The sequence below is a fragment of the Taudactylus pleione genome, unplaced genomic scaffold (assembly GCF_031769625.1).
Source record: "Taudactylus pleione unplaced genomic scaffold, aTauple2 ptg000256l, whole genome shotgun sequence".
NCBI classification, from domain to species: domain Eukaryota; kingdom Metazoa; phylum Chordata; class Amphibia; order Anura; family Myobatrachidae; genus Taudactylus; species Taudactylus pleione.
This window is the reverse complement of record NW_028284658.1, coordinates 3,001,032-3,017,569: the sequence shown is the minus strand read 5'-3', so window position 1 is coordinate 3,017,569 and position 16,538 is coordinate 3,001,032. Positions and strand designations below refer to the sequence as shown.

At 40.7% G+C, this 16,538-nt stretch overlaps 1 protein-coding gene across 2 annotated transcripts in view; it reads left to right on the top strand.

The window, feature by feature from the left end:
* CTNNBL1 (catenin beta like 1) overlaps nt 1-9,791 on the top strand; it is a 50,358-nt gene extending 40,567 nt beyond the window's left edge. For both annotated transcript variants that reach the window (XM_088480566.1, XM_088480567.1), the window contains exons 3-16: nt 868-974; nt 1,104-1,245; nt 1,999-2,094; nt 2,202-2,295; nt 2,586-2,677; nt 3,695-3,767; nt 4,051-4,109; nt 4,998-5,146; nt 5,948-6,129; nt 7,054-7,151; nt 7,271-7,351; nt 7,605-7,742; nt 8,095-8,167; nt 9,481-9,791. In XM_088480566.1, the coding sequence (XP_088336692.1) occupies nt 868-974; nt 1,104-1,245; nt 1,999-2,094; nt 2,202-2,295; nt 2,586-2,677; nt 3,695-3,767; nt 4,051-4,109; nt 4,998-5,146; nt 5,948-6,129; nt 7,054-7,151; nt 7,271-7,351; nt 7,605-7,742; nt 8,095-8,167; nt 9,481-9,569 (1,473 nt within the window). In that variant the 3' untranslated portion in view covers nt 9,570-9,791. The remainder of the gene's footprint in view (nt 1-867; nt 975-1,103; nt 1,246-1,998; nt 2,095-2,201; nt 2,296-2,585; nt 2,678-3,694; nt 3,768-4,050; nt 4,110-4,997; nt 5,147-5,947; nt 6,130-7,053; nt 7,152-7,270; nt 7,352-7,604; nt 7,743-8,094; nt 8,168-9,480) is intronic.
* The last annotated feature ends 6,747 nt before the right edge of the window (nt 9,792-16,538 follow it).

Sequence of the window (16,538 nt, the reverse complement as noted above, 5' to 3'; positions counted from 1 at the left end):
CCACATCCAAGTAGACGCAGGGCCGTGTCTCTTGAACTGTTCCATGTTGAATGCATTTCTAAAAATAAACATTGTGACATTTAGATGCTTTTCCAGCAAATAATATGGGTCATGGATTGTGTACCTAGTGAAACTAGCAATTATTCCTGGATCTGGAACTGTTATGTATCATGTATCTTGCCTTTGCACAGACATGTATAAATCATGTTTTATTCAACATGGCCTTGTTTTCATTTTTATTAAATAGAGTTTTGAAAATTATCAGAAAACACGAGATGGAAAATAACAAATAAAACCTGTTGTAAGGACACATCATAGCTTATTTAATAAAAGGTCATTTGTCCACCCAGATCAGAGACGATAATTGACTATCCTTTGGAACACCTTAAACGCGTAAAGATGTGCCATACAGTCACAATTAGATTTTCTCCAGTTTATGAACAACTCCATTCTGGATTTTAAAAAGTCCAGTATCAGATGAACAGTTTGCAAATAACCCATATACCCAGATATTTAAATCTGATTACCCACTGTAAGGGTAAGTCTAGTGGGGTCTCTATGGGGAGACCACTTCTACGTGATATGTGATTTGGTCCTGTTAATACACAAACCTGAAAAAGGGCTAAATTGGTAGTAACATGTCATCTGCGTAGGGTATGATGGAATCCATGCTGCACTAGGCGCAGACCCATATTACCTAAGTGTTCTAATCTTACAGACTACGAGCTCAGTTAGCATTGCAAAGAAGGAATAGGGCATTGTGTTACTAATATGTATGTCACTCTTCAGTTTGCACTCCTATTTTATTAACTTTTTTTTAGTTGAATGTACATAATGGTAGGATGTGTGTGCTCTTTGTCTGTATAGGTGGAGCCTCTGGATGAGGGTGCAGTGAAAAGGATGATTTTGACTTTTGAGAAGAGGTCTTACAAAAACCAAGAGCTGCGTATCAAGTTCCCAGACAGCCCTGAGAAGTGAGAAGACTTTTTCAATATAGTTTCTTTACTGTAACTGGCAGACTGAGCCATTACACAATCTTGACATGATGGTTGGTTGCCATATTGTGTCATCTCTGCAGACTAAATTTGTCTTTCTCCTTTCAGGTTCATGGAGTCAGAGCTTGACCTGAATGACATCATACAGGAGATGCATGTAATCGCCACAATTCCAGATCTGTATCATCTGCTGGTCGAGCTGAATGCTGTGCAATCTTTGCTAGGCCTCCTGGGACATGAAAACACTGATATCCTCTCTTTTAGAAATCATTTGCTCTTAATGAGTGTAAGCCTTGGTATACACTGTGATCCGTCTTACGATACAGTGTTCCGGCGTGGACCGGAAAAATATACAGTATATCGTGTGTATCCCTGATTACGGCGGTCGTTCATAGCATTGTCTCATCTGTTATGCGATGCAGTGAACGACACCTTGCTGCTAAATGCAGTTTGGAATGATCTATCGCACAGACTCATACTGGATCGTGTAGTGTGAACGGCCAGGACGAAATATCGTTCCAACGTGCCATTTCTGGGTATTTACAACGGGTAGTGTGTACCCAGCTTAAGACAGACTGCACGCACGAGATGTGTAACATGGAGATAACTGAGTGTGTACATGCGTGTTTGGTCAATGTGAGGGAGTGTGAAATAGCACAAGCTGCATGTGTACCCTCCTAACCAAAAGCAATGCAAATTTATATACAGATGTGTCCACATAGCCTCCTTGCGTGTTAAACAGTCCTTCTAGTCATGCCATGCTGTGCCAAGCGGCTTGTACTTCCTATTCGCATTGCTTTGTAAGATGCATTTTAAGGGAAAAAGTCACACAAAAAGAAGCTCTGCGCTACCGAGTCGCACGGCGCTCACGCGTTATGTATAACGCTATATGTAGTGCATGGATGATAGATGTACGTGGACACAACTGTATGTGTAAGAGATTCTACTTTATGCTGCTTATATCTTGATTGCTCAGTACGTTTTTATCCTTAGCATGTCACATGTATGTATTGCTGTGGTTGACCTATTGCAAGAGCTGACGGATATTGACACTTTAAATGAAAGTGAGGAGGGAGCCCAAGTTCTTATAGATGCGTTGGTGAGTTATCACAATTTAACTTAAATTACTGCTTCATCTATATAAAGCGATTATAGTTTTATAGATAACACTCCTGCCTCACTGTACTTGTTTGTCATTGTCCCCAGGTGGAGGGCCAGGTAATTGCCCTCTTGGTGCAGAATCTGGAACGCTTGGATGAGTCTGTGAAGGAGGAATCTGATGGCGTACACAACACTCTTGGTAAGTTTGCGTTCATGCAATCATTTTGTCCTTGTGTTAGGTACCAAATATGTCTCAATCTGTAGCCTTGTACTGACACAGTGATACAGAGTACATCCGGAGAGTTGGTACCAGTCAGGATAGGTGGAACTGTTAATCTCCCTTCCCAATATAAAGGGGAGTTGTGGAATGCGGTAATGTCCGGTGGTGTTGAGTTTTGTATCTCTTTAGTAATATATTGCACTTCCTGGGAACACACAGGGAATTAGTTATTGTTTGTAGCAGGAATAACGTTCTCCTTCTTCCCACAGCAATTATTGAAAACATGACAGAATTCCGTCCAGAAATATGTTCTGATGCATCTCAACAAGGCCTTCTGCAATGGCTGCTAAAGCGGTTAAAGGTAGGTGAATGAATTGCTATGATACTGTTTGCCCCTAAATTGCTGCTGGACATTTCTGGTGTACTTGTTGTTTCTTTTCCTCTCTTATCTTCTCCCCTCTTTTTCATACATCTCCACCCCCCCAAATTCTTAGTGTTTGCTCCCAAAAGGCTGATGTAGATCTAAGTTCATAACTCAGTAACTGCATGTATTAGAAAAACTGCTGCAGAAGAGGGAGAGTGTTAACTCTGTCCTACGCTAATCGCACTCTCCCTCTTTCTGCATCTGACCAGCGCTTGCATTGAATCTGCATATGCACTGGTCAGAAACCCCCTAGCGGCACTCGCGGTTTTATTGAGAGAGAAAAAAATGTTTATTTGTTAACACAGTCCCTAGCTGCATATTTCAACAGCCAGGGACAGCGCTGGGGTGCGGCAATGATAGCTACAGTTGTCGTAATGGTCAGTACCACTGACAGTTCATAACTTGACACACCACTTTGGCGCTCTATCTAGGTATAGCTGTGCCGATGATGACAGAGGTGTGTAGCGCCCCTGTCATTCCGGTCACTCCCCTGCATTATTACATGTAGGGGAGCAGTACCTGCAGCACTTAACATGTGCAGTTACCAATTTTCTAGCCTTCACCCCTTCATACGTCTTCTCGCAGGCATATTATTGCTACATATTGGTATTGTTACATGCATTGGTTTGAAAGCTGAAGATGTATAGTCTACACATATTTCTTTTTTTCCTATATACTCCAATTTGTATTTATATCCAGATTCCAGTCCTCCTACATACTGGTCTCTTAATTATTACTTCTAGTATTTCATGGATGGTTATCATTTTTAGTTGAAAAGAGCCTGACTTACCATTATGATATTGTATTTAAAATTAAAAAAATAAAATCCTTCCTTTAACAATCTTTTACATTGCTGCTGTTCTGCCCTGCGTTTTCCCTCCTGCTCATGGATTGTCACATGTTGTTCCACTTAATAGGCTTTGCTTTATACTGCCACGTTTTTCTGTAATACAGGCCAAGTTGCCATTTGATGCCAACAAGCTGTACTGCAGTGAAATCCTGGCCATTCTCCTACAGAACAATGATGGTAAGAGGATTATGGTTTTACTGAATTATTTAGGTTTTCTGTCATTTACTATTTATTTTCTCACTGACTGCATATGTTCCTCAGCAAGCTCCTTTCAATCATTTTATAACTTCCATCACATCCAGTCTGCTCCTCACTCTCCCTCAGTCCCTTTGTTTCCATTTCTTCCTTCCTTTCCTCCCTCCTCAGTCTTATGTACCATCTTGCCCTCTGTCACTGTGTATTGATTTTCTCTGCTGATGGATATATTCTTCTGTGCTGACATTATCTTCCCATCTCTCAGACACTCGGGAGCTCCTGGGGGAGCTGGATGGAATAGACGTGCTGCTTCAGCAGTTATCGGTGAGAGCCTTCCACTCCCTGCCCTCTTACACCTTGGCATATCTCCGAGCATACGGTGGCAGACTGCTGCATCAGCTGTTACAAGAAAATGTCAATGCACGCCTGCCTGTATCATTGTCTTCTGGTGCCAAACCTATGCCACCCACTCTGCTTCAGTACTGAGTCTCCCCCTGCATGTCCGCTGTCTTCCTCTTTACTCTATGCACGTTCTGGTGTTTTATCTCTCCCCATTGCAACTGTTGTACCCACTTCACAGCTCTGCCATTACTTACAGTGTAGCTCCTGAATTTCCTCCACAGAACCATGTCATCCCAAGTAGTCCAGTTCCAAAAACTCAAACTTACTTTGTTAAAGGACCATTTAACCCTCTTTGATCAAATACTTATTTAAAAATGTTTTTTATTATTTATATAGCACCAGCATATTATGCAGTGCTTTCCAGAGAGTGTTGGATCATGTACATCAGTCCCTGCACCATTAGAGCTATGTTTAACACACACAGGATGGAGAACATACAAACTCTACACAGTGCCTATTGCATTAGTTCTCTGAGGGTCAGTTCTAACCACTGTGCCACCATGTCATCCAAATGTCTGTGTATGTAGATCTCGCTCTCTTCTAAAAATTACATTACTAGTAGGGTTTTCTAAAGAGTAACTTGCACTTTAACCCTACACTAATCTTACACCACTACTGCTTCCAGGTAGCCAGTGCTGTAAGAGTTACGTCATGTATGCAGCTACATCATAGATTGTGATCATTCTTACCTTTGAGCGTGAACCCTAGAAGTGTGAGAACACTTTTTGGGAGTAAAAGCTTGACTTTCTGGTGATCATGGTCACTCCTTGGGTTTGTCAGAAACTATTGTTGATATTATTTTGCATACAGGTGTTCAAGCGACATGACCCTGGCACAGCAGAGGAGCAGGAGATGATGGAGAATCTGTTTGATGCCCTTTGCTCTTGTCTAATGCTCAGCAGCAACAGAGAGAGATTCCTGAAGGGAGAAGGACTGCAGCTCATGAACCTTATGCTGCGGTGAGTTCACTTCATTGCAGGCGCCTATATGAAACCCTGTGCATTGGTGAGGAAAACCTGCAGAAACCCATAGTAACTATACGCATTCTAACTATGGTTTTATTAGTAAAGGTTAGAGAATCAGGCTATTTGTTATAACATGTGTCTGCAGATAGATTACCAGTTATTATACATTTCCCAGAATGTGACTGTCTAGATTGGTATTTCAACCCCACTTGAATAAATTATTTATGCTGCACTGTGGGTGGATAGAATTAGTGGCTATAGAAATTATTCACCTCCTTTGGAACTTTCTACATTTTTAGTTTTTTTTTACATCATGAAATCATAATAGATTTATGTGTGGTTACCACTGGTCAATACCAAAATCTTTGTAATATGAAGTATATACAATGGTTTGCTTCCTTTACCCCCTTTTATTACATAAAGCCAGTGCATGACTATAAAAACGTATGTGTTTTTTGTTTAAGAAAAAAGTGTGTACAGTATTTGTGATTAGAGCACAATCTGACATGAGGTGGTTTCTCTGCAGGAGATGTGGGGTAGGTTCTCTGGATGGTACGGCAAGTCTGACATGGGGTGTGTTCTTGGCATGACGTGGGGCCCAGTCTTACAACGGATGTGTTCATGACATGGGTTGCAGTCCAACGTGGGCTGTGTTCTCTGCATGACATGGGGTGCAGACTGCCGTCTATTGTGTTCTCTGCATGACATGGGGAGCAGACTGACATTGTGTGGTTTGGGTTCTCTGCCTTAGTTGGGACATGGTAAAGGCATTGCGTTTTCTTAATTACTTTACAGAGAAAAGAAGATGTCACGGTGCAGTGCACTTCGTGTGCTAGATCATGCCATGATTGGCCCTGAAGGCAGTGACAACTGTCACAAGTTTGTGGACATATTGGGACTCAGGACTATTTATCCCCTCTTCATGAAATCTCCCAAAAAGATGAAGAAGAGCGGAGTCTCTGAAAAGGAACACGAGGGTGAGGAAATGAAAAGAATGTGGCTTTGTTTATTGCATGATGGTGTCTCCCTGCTTCAGAACAAAGCAGGAAGAAGAGCTGGTATTGCACTCCGACATACGCATGTGCCAAAGGCAGAACGTATACAATGCACTAAGTCTGACCAGTACGGTAGGCTGTGACTCTTGGGGAAATAATTAAATGTTCATATATGCTAGGTTAAAAGTATAGGGTGAATTATAAAACAGACAATGACAATACCTGTCCTGTACAATAGAACCAGAACTTCTTGTGAATGCTAAGCTGGATATCTGGTGTCTTCTGCAATACGTCCTTCTGGGGTTTTACAGTAGTTTCAATAGGCAGGCTAATCCATCTGATTACCCAGGAGTACCCGCAGTGTTACTTGTAGACAGCAGTCCCATGTGAAGCTGTTAGTCAGTTTGTGATGACGGGACGCAGAAGCCCTGAGTATTGCTGCTATTTTCCCAGTAGAAAATGTCCTGTCATTCTGGCTCTGACCTTTTATGTTAGGCACTGCTATGTTAGTTTTAATTCCTTTCTAGAAAATCTCCTGAGTACCAGACACTGGTCTGACGGCTAAATAATATAATAAAATGTGCTGCTGATTTTGTCTTGATGCAATAAATCCAATGTAGAAAGAAACAAAAAACTTTCAAATGTATGATTTCTTGTCACACTACAACAAACTGCATGTAGCAACTTTCATGTACAACTTACATTTTAAGAGTTGGATTATCCAGGATACATCTGTAAAACTGATTAAGTTTGCTGGTGTGCAAGAAACCTAGCATCAGTGGTGTATAATAATGCGTACATCCAACAAAATGAGTTCTATTTCATGTAACTTTAGTTTCACCAATGAAAAGCATGTTGGCTGCTTTGTAATGTGTACATCTTCTTGCATGCTTTTTCCCTGCACAGAACATGTCTGTTCTATCCTGGCTTCCTTGCTTCGTAATCTGAAGGGTCAGCAGAGAACCAGACTTCTCAACAAGTTCATGGAGAGTGACTGTGAAAAGGTCAGTGTGTAACAGGTCATTTCTCTTCTGTGGTGTCTGTCTTCTGCCTAGCAAAGCTTTTTTTTTTACATTTTATTTTATTTTTTTATATAAAACATCTTTTGTTTTCCACTCAACAGGTTGATCGTCTTATGGAGCTGTATTTCAAGTATTTGGATGCTGTACGGATAGCGGACAAGAAAATAGAGGGAGAGAAACATGTTGGTATTGTTGTAGTCTTACACGTTTCCTCCTCATATACACCACTGCATGGGTTCTTTGCATCGCACATGTAGTACACTAACCTTAATCCTCGATTTGTCAGCTAGCACACTATCCATACCATCTGCCTGACCACACAATATGTTGTCCCCTTTCCTCTTGCTGTCAGGCAGCACACCTAATATCTTGGTCCGCTTTTTATTTTGCTTCCCTCTGTCTTTATCATAATATTAATTATTTTATTTCACTCAGGACATGGTGCGCCGCGGTGACATTCTAGATGATGATTTGGAAGAGGAGTTTTACATGCGTAGACTGGACGCTGGACTCTTTCTGCTTCAGCTGCTGTGTTACATCACTGCAGAGATCAGCAACAGTAACCTTCCACAGGTAACCACAGCAAGCAGCAGACCTGAGCAGGGTGTATATTCCATTATCTGCAGTTGTGGCCGCAGTCTTGTGAAACTGGTGTCAACTTTTAGAGCTGGAACATTGCAGATTCACTCTAGCACCGGATCTTTACAACAATATAGGCACTAACATTAAATGCAAATCACTTTATTTTTCAATAGAAAATAATTGTTGTACAATGGATTTCTATTATTTTTTTTTCTCATTTTCATCAATTGGTTCCTTTTTTTTTTTTTTTTTAACCCATTGCATCCTGTAGTTGGGGCTATGATTTATTTGTTCCACCTTCCGGGCTGTTGCCCCCTCATTGACATTTCCCCATCTCTTCTAGGTTCGACAGAGAGTGATGCAAATTTTGAATATGAGGGGAAGCTCCATTAAAATAATGAGACATATCCTGAAGGGTGAGTCTAAAGCCATGTTCTGCCCCTCCCTGTAATCCTGCCCTCTTCTCCCATGCTCCTTTTGTTGTATGGCAGTTGTTCTATTGAAGTAAGAAAAAAACGTATGAACTATAACAATGTATAAACTTTAAGTTGGTGAAAAACGTTTTACAACTGGGTATAACTGTCATTGACTAACGCTGTCTCACTTCAAACAACCCATTCATGGCTCAGATCAACTGTCTACGTCAGAGGGCAGCCACCAGTGGTGGGAGACTTCCAAATTGGAAACTTTTAATACTTGGTTGCTGGGGAGTAAAATTCTGTAGAGAAAAAACACACAACACAACGCTTGGTATACAACTATAAAATGATTAATCCCAAGTGGAAAATGGATGCAAATGATAGCCACAAATAAATCAATCACAATTTAATAAATACACATAGACAAACACATATATAAAAATTACATGAAAAAAATGAATATTCGAACAGTGGTATCAAGTATTTAAATCTTGGTGCAAATAGATGGTGCAATGAGAGGCAAAGAAAGGTCACATACAAATCAGTATTGTTGATTATTTTGCACTCACCTGCTGATCCGTCCCGTCGGGGGCACCTAGGTTGGCTGCCCTTTTTGAGCTGTAGCAAACTCGGAGGTTCACAGCAGCTGTTAGCGAGGAGTGGTCGGGCGGCATCTGCACGTGATTCACACCGGCCGGTTGTGATCACGGCAAGCGGGCCTGCCTCAGGGGAGACCAAATACGTTTTGAAATAAGGTCAATTGTAATGAGAGGATCGCTCTCAACAGCGGGGAGTGTCTATCCACATGGAACTGCGGACCGCTTCCAAAGTGCAACGGCTGTGTAGAATTGGGTCTCGATTGTCACAGCCACGAAACCAACGTGGTCACAGGAGTAAAATTCTCTGGTGTGGTGTATTGCTAAAGCTATTAACGGCAAATGCAGGATTCCAGAATAGCTCGTGCAACTCTGTTGCAGTGCTGGTTGTAAGTTGTTAGAAGGAGCTAGTTGCTGGATAACACCCCAGATGTACACAGTCAGAAGTCGCAAATCTTGGCAAACCCTCGAATTTGTATGTGCAAATGCAGTTCCTCCTGAGGTTCTATGCAAATGGCTTGCATGGGGATTGGCAAAATAGAGAATAAGGGGCCATATGTGAGGCCGTAGAAGGTGGGGAGTGTAATTGTGTAAAGTAAACAAATTCTATATATCAGGGGATGTAGATAGTACTGAAATATAAGGGTGACCTGGATGGCTTTCAGAAGAATTTGTTTTACAGAAGACTCACCCGATTGTCAATTTTTCTTGCAGAATATTCTGAGAGCATTGGTGATGGAAAAAGTGCAGAATTTCGGGAGAGTGAACAAAAGCGAATCCAGGAATTACTAGAGACCCTATGAAACCTCTTGTTCCAGCACATAGCCATGTTGGGCAGCTACAGAGAACTGCACAATTACAGGGCTTCAGGAATGTGTTTTGTACATAGTATTTTGCCATGTTATGCATCACACAGTACCCCTCCTTCTCACTCTGCAAGGAGGATGGTTTCTGAATATATTTCTTCAGAATTGCATGTGTGTCTTATTTTTATATAAAGCAAATAAATAAACTATTAGGCTCTTTTTGTTTCTAATCACCAGTTCCTTGAACAGCATTGATTGTCGTTACACTACTTTACCAACTAGTAAAATCTTCATCAATTTCTCCCTTATAGTGAAAAAGTAAAAAAAATCCTATTACAATTTTAATAACTTGTGGAATATTAAATATAACTGAACTTTGCTATAATTAGAAAGTGTTGGCTATTTTACACTTTGCTTTGGCTATTAAAGGCAGTGGCTGCACTAGCAGCAATGATGAACATCTTTCTTTGTCAAACTGATTAGTGCAACCTGTAAAGATCTCTTCCTGCACAACCATTCCAGTCTGGCCATAGCTGCCTTTGTAATCTACCATGGCATTTGTAATGTGATAGCTGATCTTACACTGTTGTGATTAGGCAGAGGATGATTAAAACGAATGGCCCTGAGACACTGACTTGTGCCGTGTGCACACAGTGCTGAGTATCTGCACAGGTGCAGAAGTTGCCAATGTGACATCGGCCTTAGGGCCTGATTCTGAGTTGGGCGCAATGTTGATATTCGCTCAAATGATTTTTTATTTTTTTTAAACTACGCATGCTTCTAAGTAGCTAAAAAGTTGCACAGCACATGTGTCCCACAGTGTGAGCGCAGTGTAGCAGTAGCGATAGAGATGCACAATCTTAGAAATGTACTGGAAATTCCAGGGTGCGACTGAGAGGAGGCTATTCAGACACATGTAGATGCACTCTTATGGGTGTGTAATGGGAACTGTGGGCCTTGACATGGAACTGGTTGTGAAATTAGATGCTTAATCTCTTACATTGGAGGCGATACTCTGCCAGAGATTGTGCACCTAGCATGGGGCAGGTGCAAGTTTTAATGGTATGTCCGATGGTAATGTCCAAAGATGCGTTTAAAGAGACACACCGTGCACATCCAGATGCACACCAGGGGCGTTATCTTAAAGCCGCAGGCGTGACTTTCACAGAAGATGCTGAAGCGGTCGCAGCAGCGTGTGACTCTGATACAGCCCTTGACCCTTTCTTACTTTTCGGTGTTTACAAAATACTATTATAGCAATGCTATGTCCTTGAATTGCCATTTATTAACAACATTCTTCCATCGCCAGATCTGCAAAGTCATTCAGAGTTTTTGTATCTACTTCTTTCCTGGCCAAATAATTGCCGCTTACAGCGTCCAAAACGGAAACTGGTTTCAAATGTGCAGTGCGCATCACTAGTAGCTCAGCTGGGAGTGGGCTTGGTGAGGGCAGATGATGTCTAAATCCCATTTGCCAACCTACATTAAGAGGTCAGAGCCAACTAGATCTGATAATAGCCTGCTTGCCAGTTACTATTAAATCTAGTTTATATTGTATATGTTAATGCAAATATATGAAAATGAACCTGATTCTAGTGGTACAAATAACTGTGTGGTTTCTGTTTTGTGACATAATGGAGTAAAGTACCTTTTTTATATGTTAATTAAGCTTCTCCTGGCACTTTCAAGTAGCAACTCCATAAACTTTGCTTGTTTATAGGGCAACCAATGTGTACCACTTGTCTTCATGGTCACGAGTAAAGCTGGGTTCACACTGACAGATATATTGGCCGATCAATTGATCGGCCAATATATCTGGTGCCCATTGGCCAGTGTGTACCAGCGGTATATCTGTGAATGGCGTCGTTCACAGAGCCATTGCGTCTGCTGTGCTGCAGAGCCGATGGCAGATATATCTGGTCATTGGCCAGTGTGCAGGGGCTGTCGTACACATGCAGCAGAGGGCACGGGGAGGGGGGCGGAGACGACCCACCGCCAGGACACACGGCTAGAAACTGATGATGGCCGTTCACCCGATCTGCAGATATATCTGTATAGTGTGTACCCAGCAAAAGGTGATCCAGAGCTCTTATAACAAATTGGGTTTCTCTCTTACTCGTATACTATAGCCCCTTACTGAGGGTAGTCTTAGTAATGCCACAATATTACTGTGTTTATTTAGCAAACACCATTGTGGTATTTGAGACCAAACACAGCAGGACCAGACCAAACCACAGATATTAGTCATGTCCAATTATTTACACCAGCAATAAGCCACCAGCATGTACTTACCTGTATTTCTGCCACCACCTGTCCTCCAGTCACTTTGTCCAGGTGGAAGTATGGCCCTGTTGGCTCATAATTGGCTGCCGATAGCGGTCAATTGGAAAACATTCTAAATGTCAATGACAAATGGAAGGATTGATAAAAAGTTAAGTATTATATTTTTATGCTAACAGATTCTCTTTAAAGATCAGTATTTCTAGGTACTTGCACCTGATAATGGGAGATTATTTATAGCTGATTTTCTTTTTTGCAGTGAGCAATTATTTGAAAGAAGGACTAATGTAGTGAAATACTAGGTATTAAAGGGAACTGGTGCATAGTTTTTGCTACTGGGAATTATTCTGGCATTGAAATGTTGAATATAGTCATTATCTCAAGTCACTTGTAACATAATGCGCTTATTGTCTATGTGCTTTAATCCTGATTTGATCTGTCAAGTGGAAAAAGATAAATTTTCCTGTATTTTATTCCTTGTTGGAAACTGTATCTCTTGGCAGCCCCTGCTCCTGGTTTCACTCCCCTCCCTGTTAGTACAGGGATTGGGGCAGCTCGCCTAATTGATAACCAAGCTGGAATGGAGAGATGGTTCCAGTCATTAGTCATATTACTGTGGAAGACATAGTATGCGGATTGTGACACGATAACTGGAGAAGAATCTAACAAAGATTTAGTCAAGTAGATCTACAAGCCAGTCATACCAGTCTGGCAATCTCCGCTCCTACAGGCCACTGTAAAAGAAATGGTTAAATATTGTGTGTGACATTTTTGGTGCATTGCTCTCAGCTTTGTCTCTTATCTCTCTTGTGCAGGGTTACATGCAGTGCCAGCTTTGTGCCCTTCCTGGCACAATGCCACAATTTGTATAGGCCAATGCAGTGTCTAATTCATTGTCCTAATAACCTCCACCCCCTCCTACATGTGACGAGCGTCAGGCGCTAATGACCCCCCTTCCTCCTCCTTTTCCTTTGTCGCTGTGACAGATTCATTGCTAAATAGACCTTCAGAGAACACAGCTAAATATAACCAAGGAGACCTGCAGAGCATTGCCTGTTTACGGTACACCTGCAAAACATTTCTACCTCCTTTTGTAAAACATTACCTCTGCAAAGATTGTGGCTAGTAGCACCATGAAACAAACTCTGGTTTCAGATCTGCTGAAAATTGCTTTAACTTAATCTCACATGGGCAAAGTTGCTTTGCAGCACAACTAAACAGTGTTATACATAGACTTATATTGTGTCCTGTCTGCATATGACTTACTATGTAGTGGTCTGCAGAGCATCACTTCATGCCTTTAGCAAATACAGGAATATCTACTGAGTATTGCCTCCTTTATAAAATAAAGGTTTCGGTGTATTTTGACAACATTCTTCATGTCGACAGCATAATGTTGACACAGGGTTAACATGTCTACGGACATGTCAGCACTGACAAAATGTTGACAAGCAATTTTAACCCTAACGTAACATTTTTATTTTCAACATTTTGACTGTTGACTTGTCATAAGTCGACATTTTAAGTGTCTATATTTTGCAGATGTTGACATTTCGACATAAGGGTGACACCAGAATGTCAAATGTTATGACTGACAGTAAATATCGACATGCTGACTCCAAACCATAATATAGCTGTACCTGTTGCCTTTTGGTAATTATTGCTCTAGAGAGTGTGAGCAGCCTTGTACAAAGTGTAGGAGGAGCAGATAATTGCAAAACTAGTACTTATGAAGGATCATTCAATTTCAAACGTCAGATCTGCCAGTGAACACAAAAGCAGCTTTGCCTTGCAGCTCATTGCTACTAGAAGATGTAGAGTGTTTACAGCCTGGCATAATCTTAATATAACTTGGCCTCTAATTATTAATCGTTTTAATAAAAAAGTGAGTAATGTTCTTGCTCTAGTGAATACAGAAAATAGCTTCCTTATTAAACATTGCACATATTAAGTCATTACCAGGCAGGGGTTATTCCTTTTCTGGAGGGGAGGTGTTGGCAGGCTATATACTTTTGTTAGCGCTCTCTGTGTACAATAATAACTGCAGAATATTATTTTATGTATAGCAGGTGACATTTAGAGAGAATTGCACCTTTTGTTTTTACAAGTAAATTTGGGCTAGATCACCTCATTTTACACACCGCCCGGCAGATGAACATTTTGGGTTGTATAATAGATAAGATTAGGTGGTACGGTACTATAAGATGAAGCTATTCTGCTGTCTCACTTATTAAATTCCATGATTATCAAACTGTTACCTTGATACAGGCTTAACTCAAGGGGAAATTGGGGCTTTATGCACCTAACAAATATGACTTATGTATGTAGAGTGAATTCTCATTATCTGAGACATTGGTAGAAAGAGAATGGAAAATATAAGTCAGCAAGTTTAAATGTCCTTATTTTCACCCTAAAAAGCAGCATTTTTTCCCTTAATGATTCTAGGGTGAGGCTTATCTTGGAAGTAATGAGCAACAATCTTTTATATTTTAGATATATAATAAAGTATTAATGATATATATATAAAAAAATATTAATGCTCTGTGTATTTCTACTCCCTTATCCCTTGGTTTCAATCCATGCACCCTATTAATCCAGAATAGTTTTTCACTGTAAAATTTAGTTATCTTTGTTGGCAGTCTTCCTGTTCTGTTGTCTATGTTTTCATTAGCCACAGAGCTACTGCAAGGAGTTTGTTATCCATGCACCCCCTGCTTCTTGGGCTCTGCTTAGTGATATCACGTCACTGCATGTCTGCCTCGTGATTCTATCCTGCAAAATAGAAGACTTTAGGGGAGAATACCATTGATGTGCCATCTTACATCACCATAATGTGTGATTGTGCACATTATTGTCCTTTTAAAGCAGAAAATGAAAATCATTAGTTTGGCAAAGATATTGGTTGTGGAGGCACTTTGCAGCTATCGCCATGGACTGAATTCACCCCCTCCCCACCTAACCCCTGCAGGTCATGTGACTTCCTCTGTCTCATGCTCAAATAAAAACAAAGTTCCCATACATCATATACCCAACACAGGCAGGCACTGTTCCAGATATGTGTAACCCATACCTCTTGGCGTCCATGGCTAGACCCTTATCTCGAGAAAGTTTCCATTTGTAGTACTATATACCCATGTCACAAATAACTGTGGGCCTAATTGATCAAACATGATATGTAATTTTAATCACTTGAAAGATAGGTGTCCTGCAGTCAAAAGTTGCAGGGAATTTTGGATTCCGATTACCAAGTGCTAAGGGATCAATCAAACAACAATTTCACAGAAAGTCCTCAGGAGGTGTATCATAAATGTGTTGTATCCCTAGCCCAAACTTAAAAAAAAAAAGAAAAACAACATTAAGAATCACAGACTATTTTACTAAAGTAGTGACTTTCAAGGGTTTCTCCATTGTATCCAATCAGGTCTTGACGTACAAAAAAAAATTGGTTTTAAAGGATTAAATTGGATTGGATGTGACTAGAGAACAGTGACCGATAATTTCCATCAAGTGGACTTTTGGAAATGTGCTGTCTATTTTAAATTACTGATGGATCTGGTGGTGAAAACCCAAACAAATAACTGGTACAAATTGAAGGTTGATTACCACTTGAGCACTCCTATTCTCCATCATCTGATACAATAGCTAATGTGTCAATCAAGTGTCCTGTGCTTCATTTCTGGATTTGGCTTCATAATTATTTTGTTTAAAAAAAAAAAACAAAGCAATCAACCCAGCATACAAAATCTGTTTATGTGGCACACTCTTTCAGTCGGGGAGTCTGTTAGCGGGCATTCGCATATACATTGCGAGCATGGACACAGTTGAGAATGCAGTAGCGTATAACTCTGAATCAGGCCCTAGCTTTTAAAGTATGTAGAGCTTTATAAAGGGAAAGGTAACTTGCCAAGTGGCCAGTATAAGGTTATCAGAAAGAGGTTATGTATTGTCCTGTATGCATCCATCCACCCTAGATTTGCATACTCTTCATGTGCTGTTCTTGTTGAAAACTCGTACATGGTGGCTAATAATAAGAAAAGGATAGTTTTCTTTATATAGGTTTCGATCCCACTAGTCTTTTTGTAAAAGTATTCCTCGCTCCAGGATGCGATAAGAACATGCTAATATCCTCATCCCAGACTGCCTGCCACCCAGATCCTGCTCTTCTCCCCCCTTCGCTGCAGTGATAAGGCGTAATAAAGAGGTTACCAGCACAATGTCTTCTTTCTAAGAGGTTTATCTAGCTCCTCTCACTTGCAGGAAGATACAAGTTAACCTCTATCCTCCTCTCTCCATATCTGTCCTACCTATTTCTCTACAGGTTTCATTTTGTTTCTTTATCATCAACCATTAAGTCTATCCAGCACTATATATGTATATTGTCATTATTGTCCACCTGTCTGCCTTTTTCACTCCCTCTCATCAGTTCCTCTCCTCGCAACCTTTTATCACCCCTCTCATTCTAGTGAATGATTCCAGTGTCTAGTTTAATTTATTTGGAAATGAAATTCTTTATTGATTCTGCATTTAGAAGAACAAATCTCGGGACTGTTACCAATAACTGAGGAATAGCTCTTACGTATGGGTAGCTGTGCATGCCAAGAAGGTGTTCATTATTTTGTTAACCAATGTAATTCGATTATAAAGCAGTGTGTAGAATGCAAGTTCTGTGGGCTACTTATGGCAGGA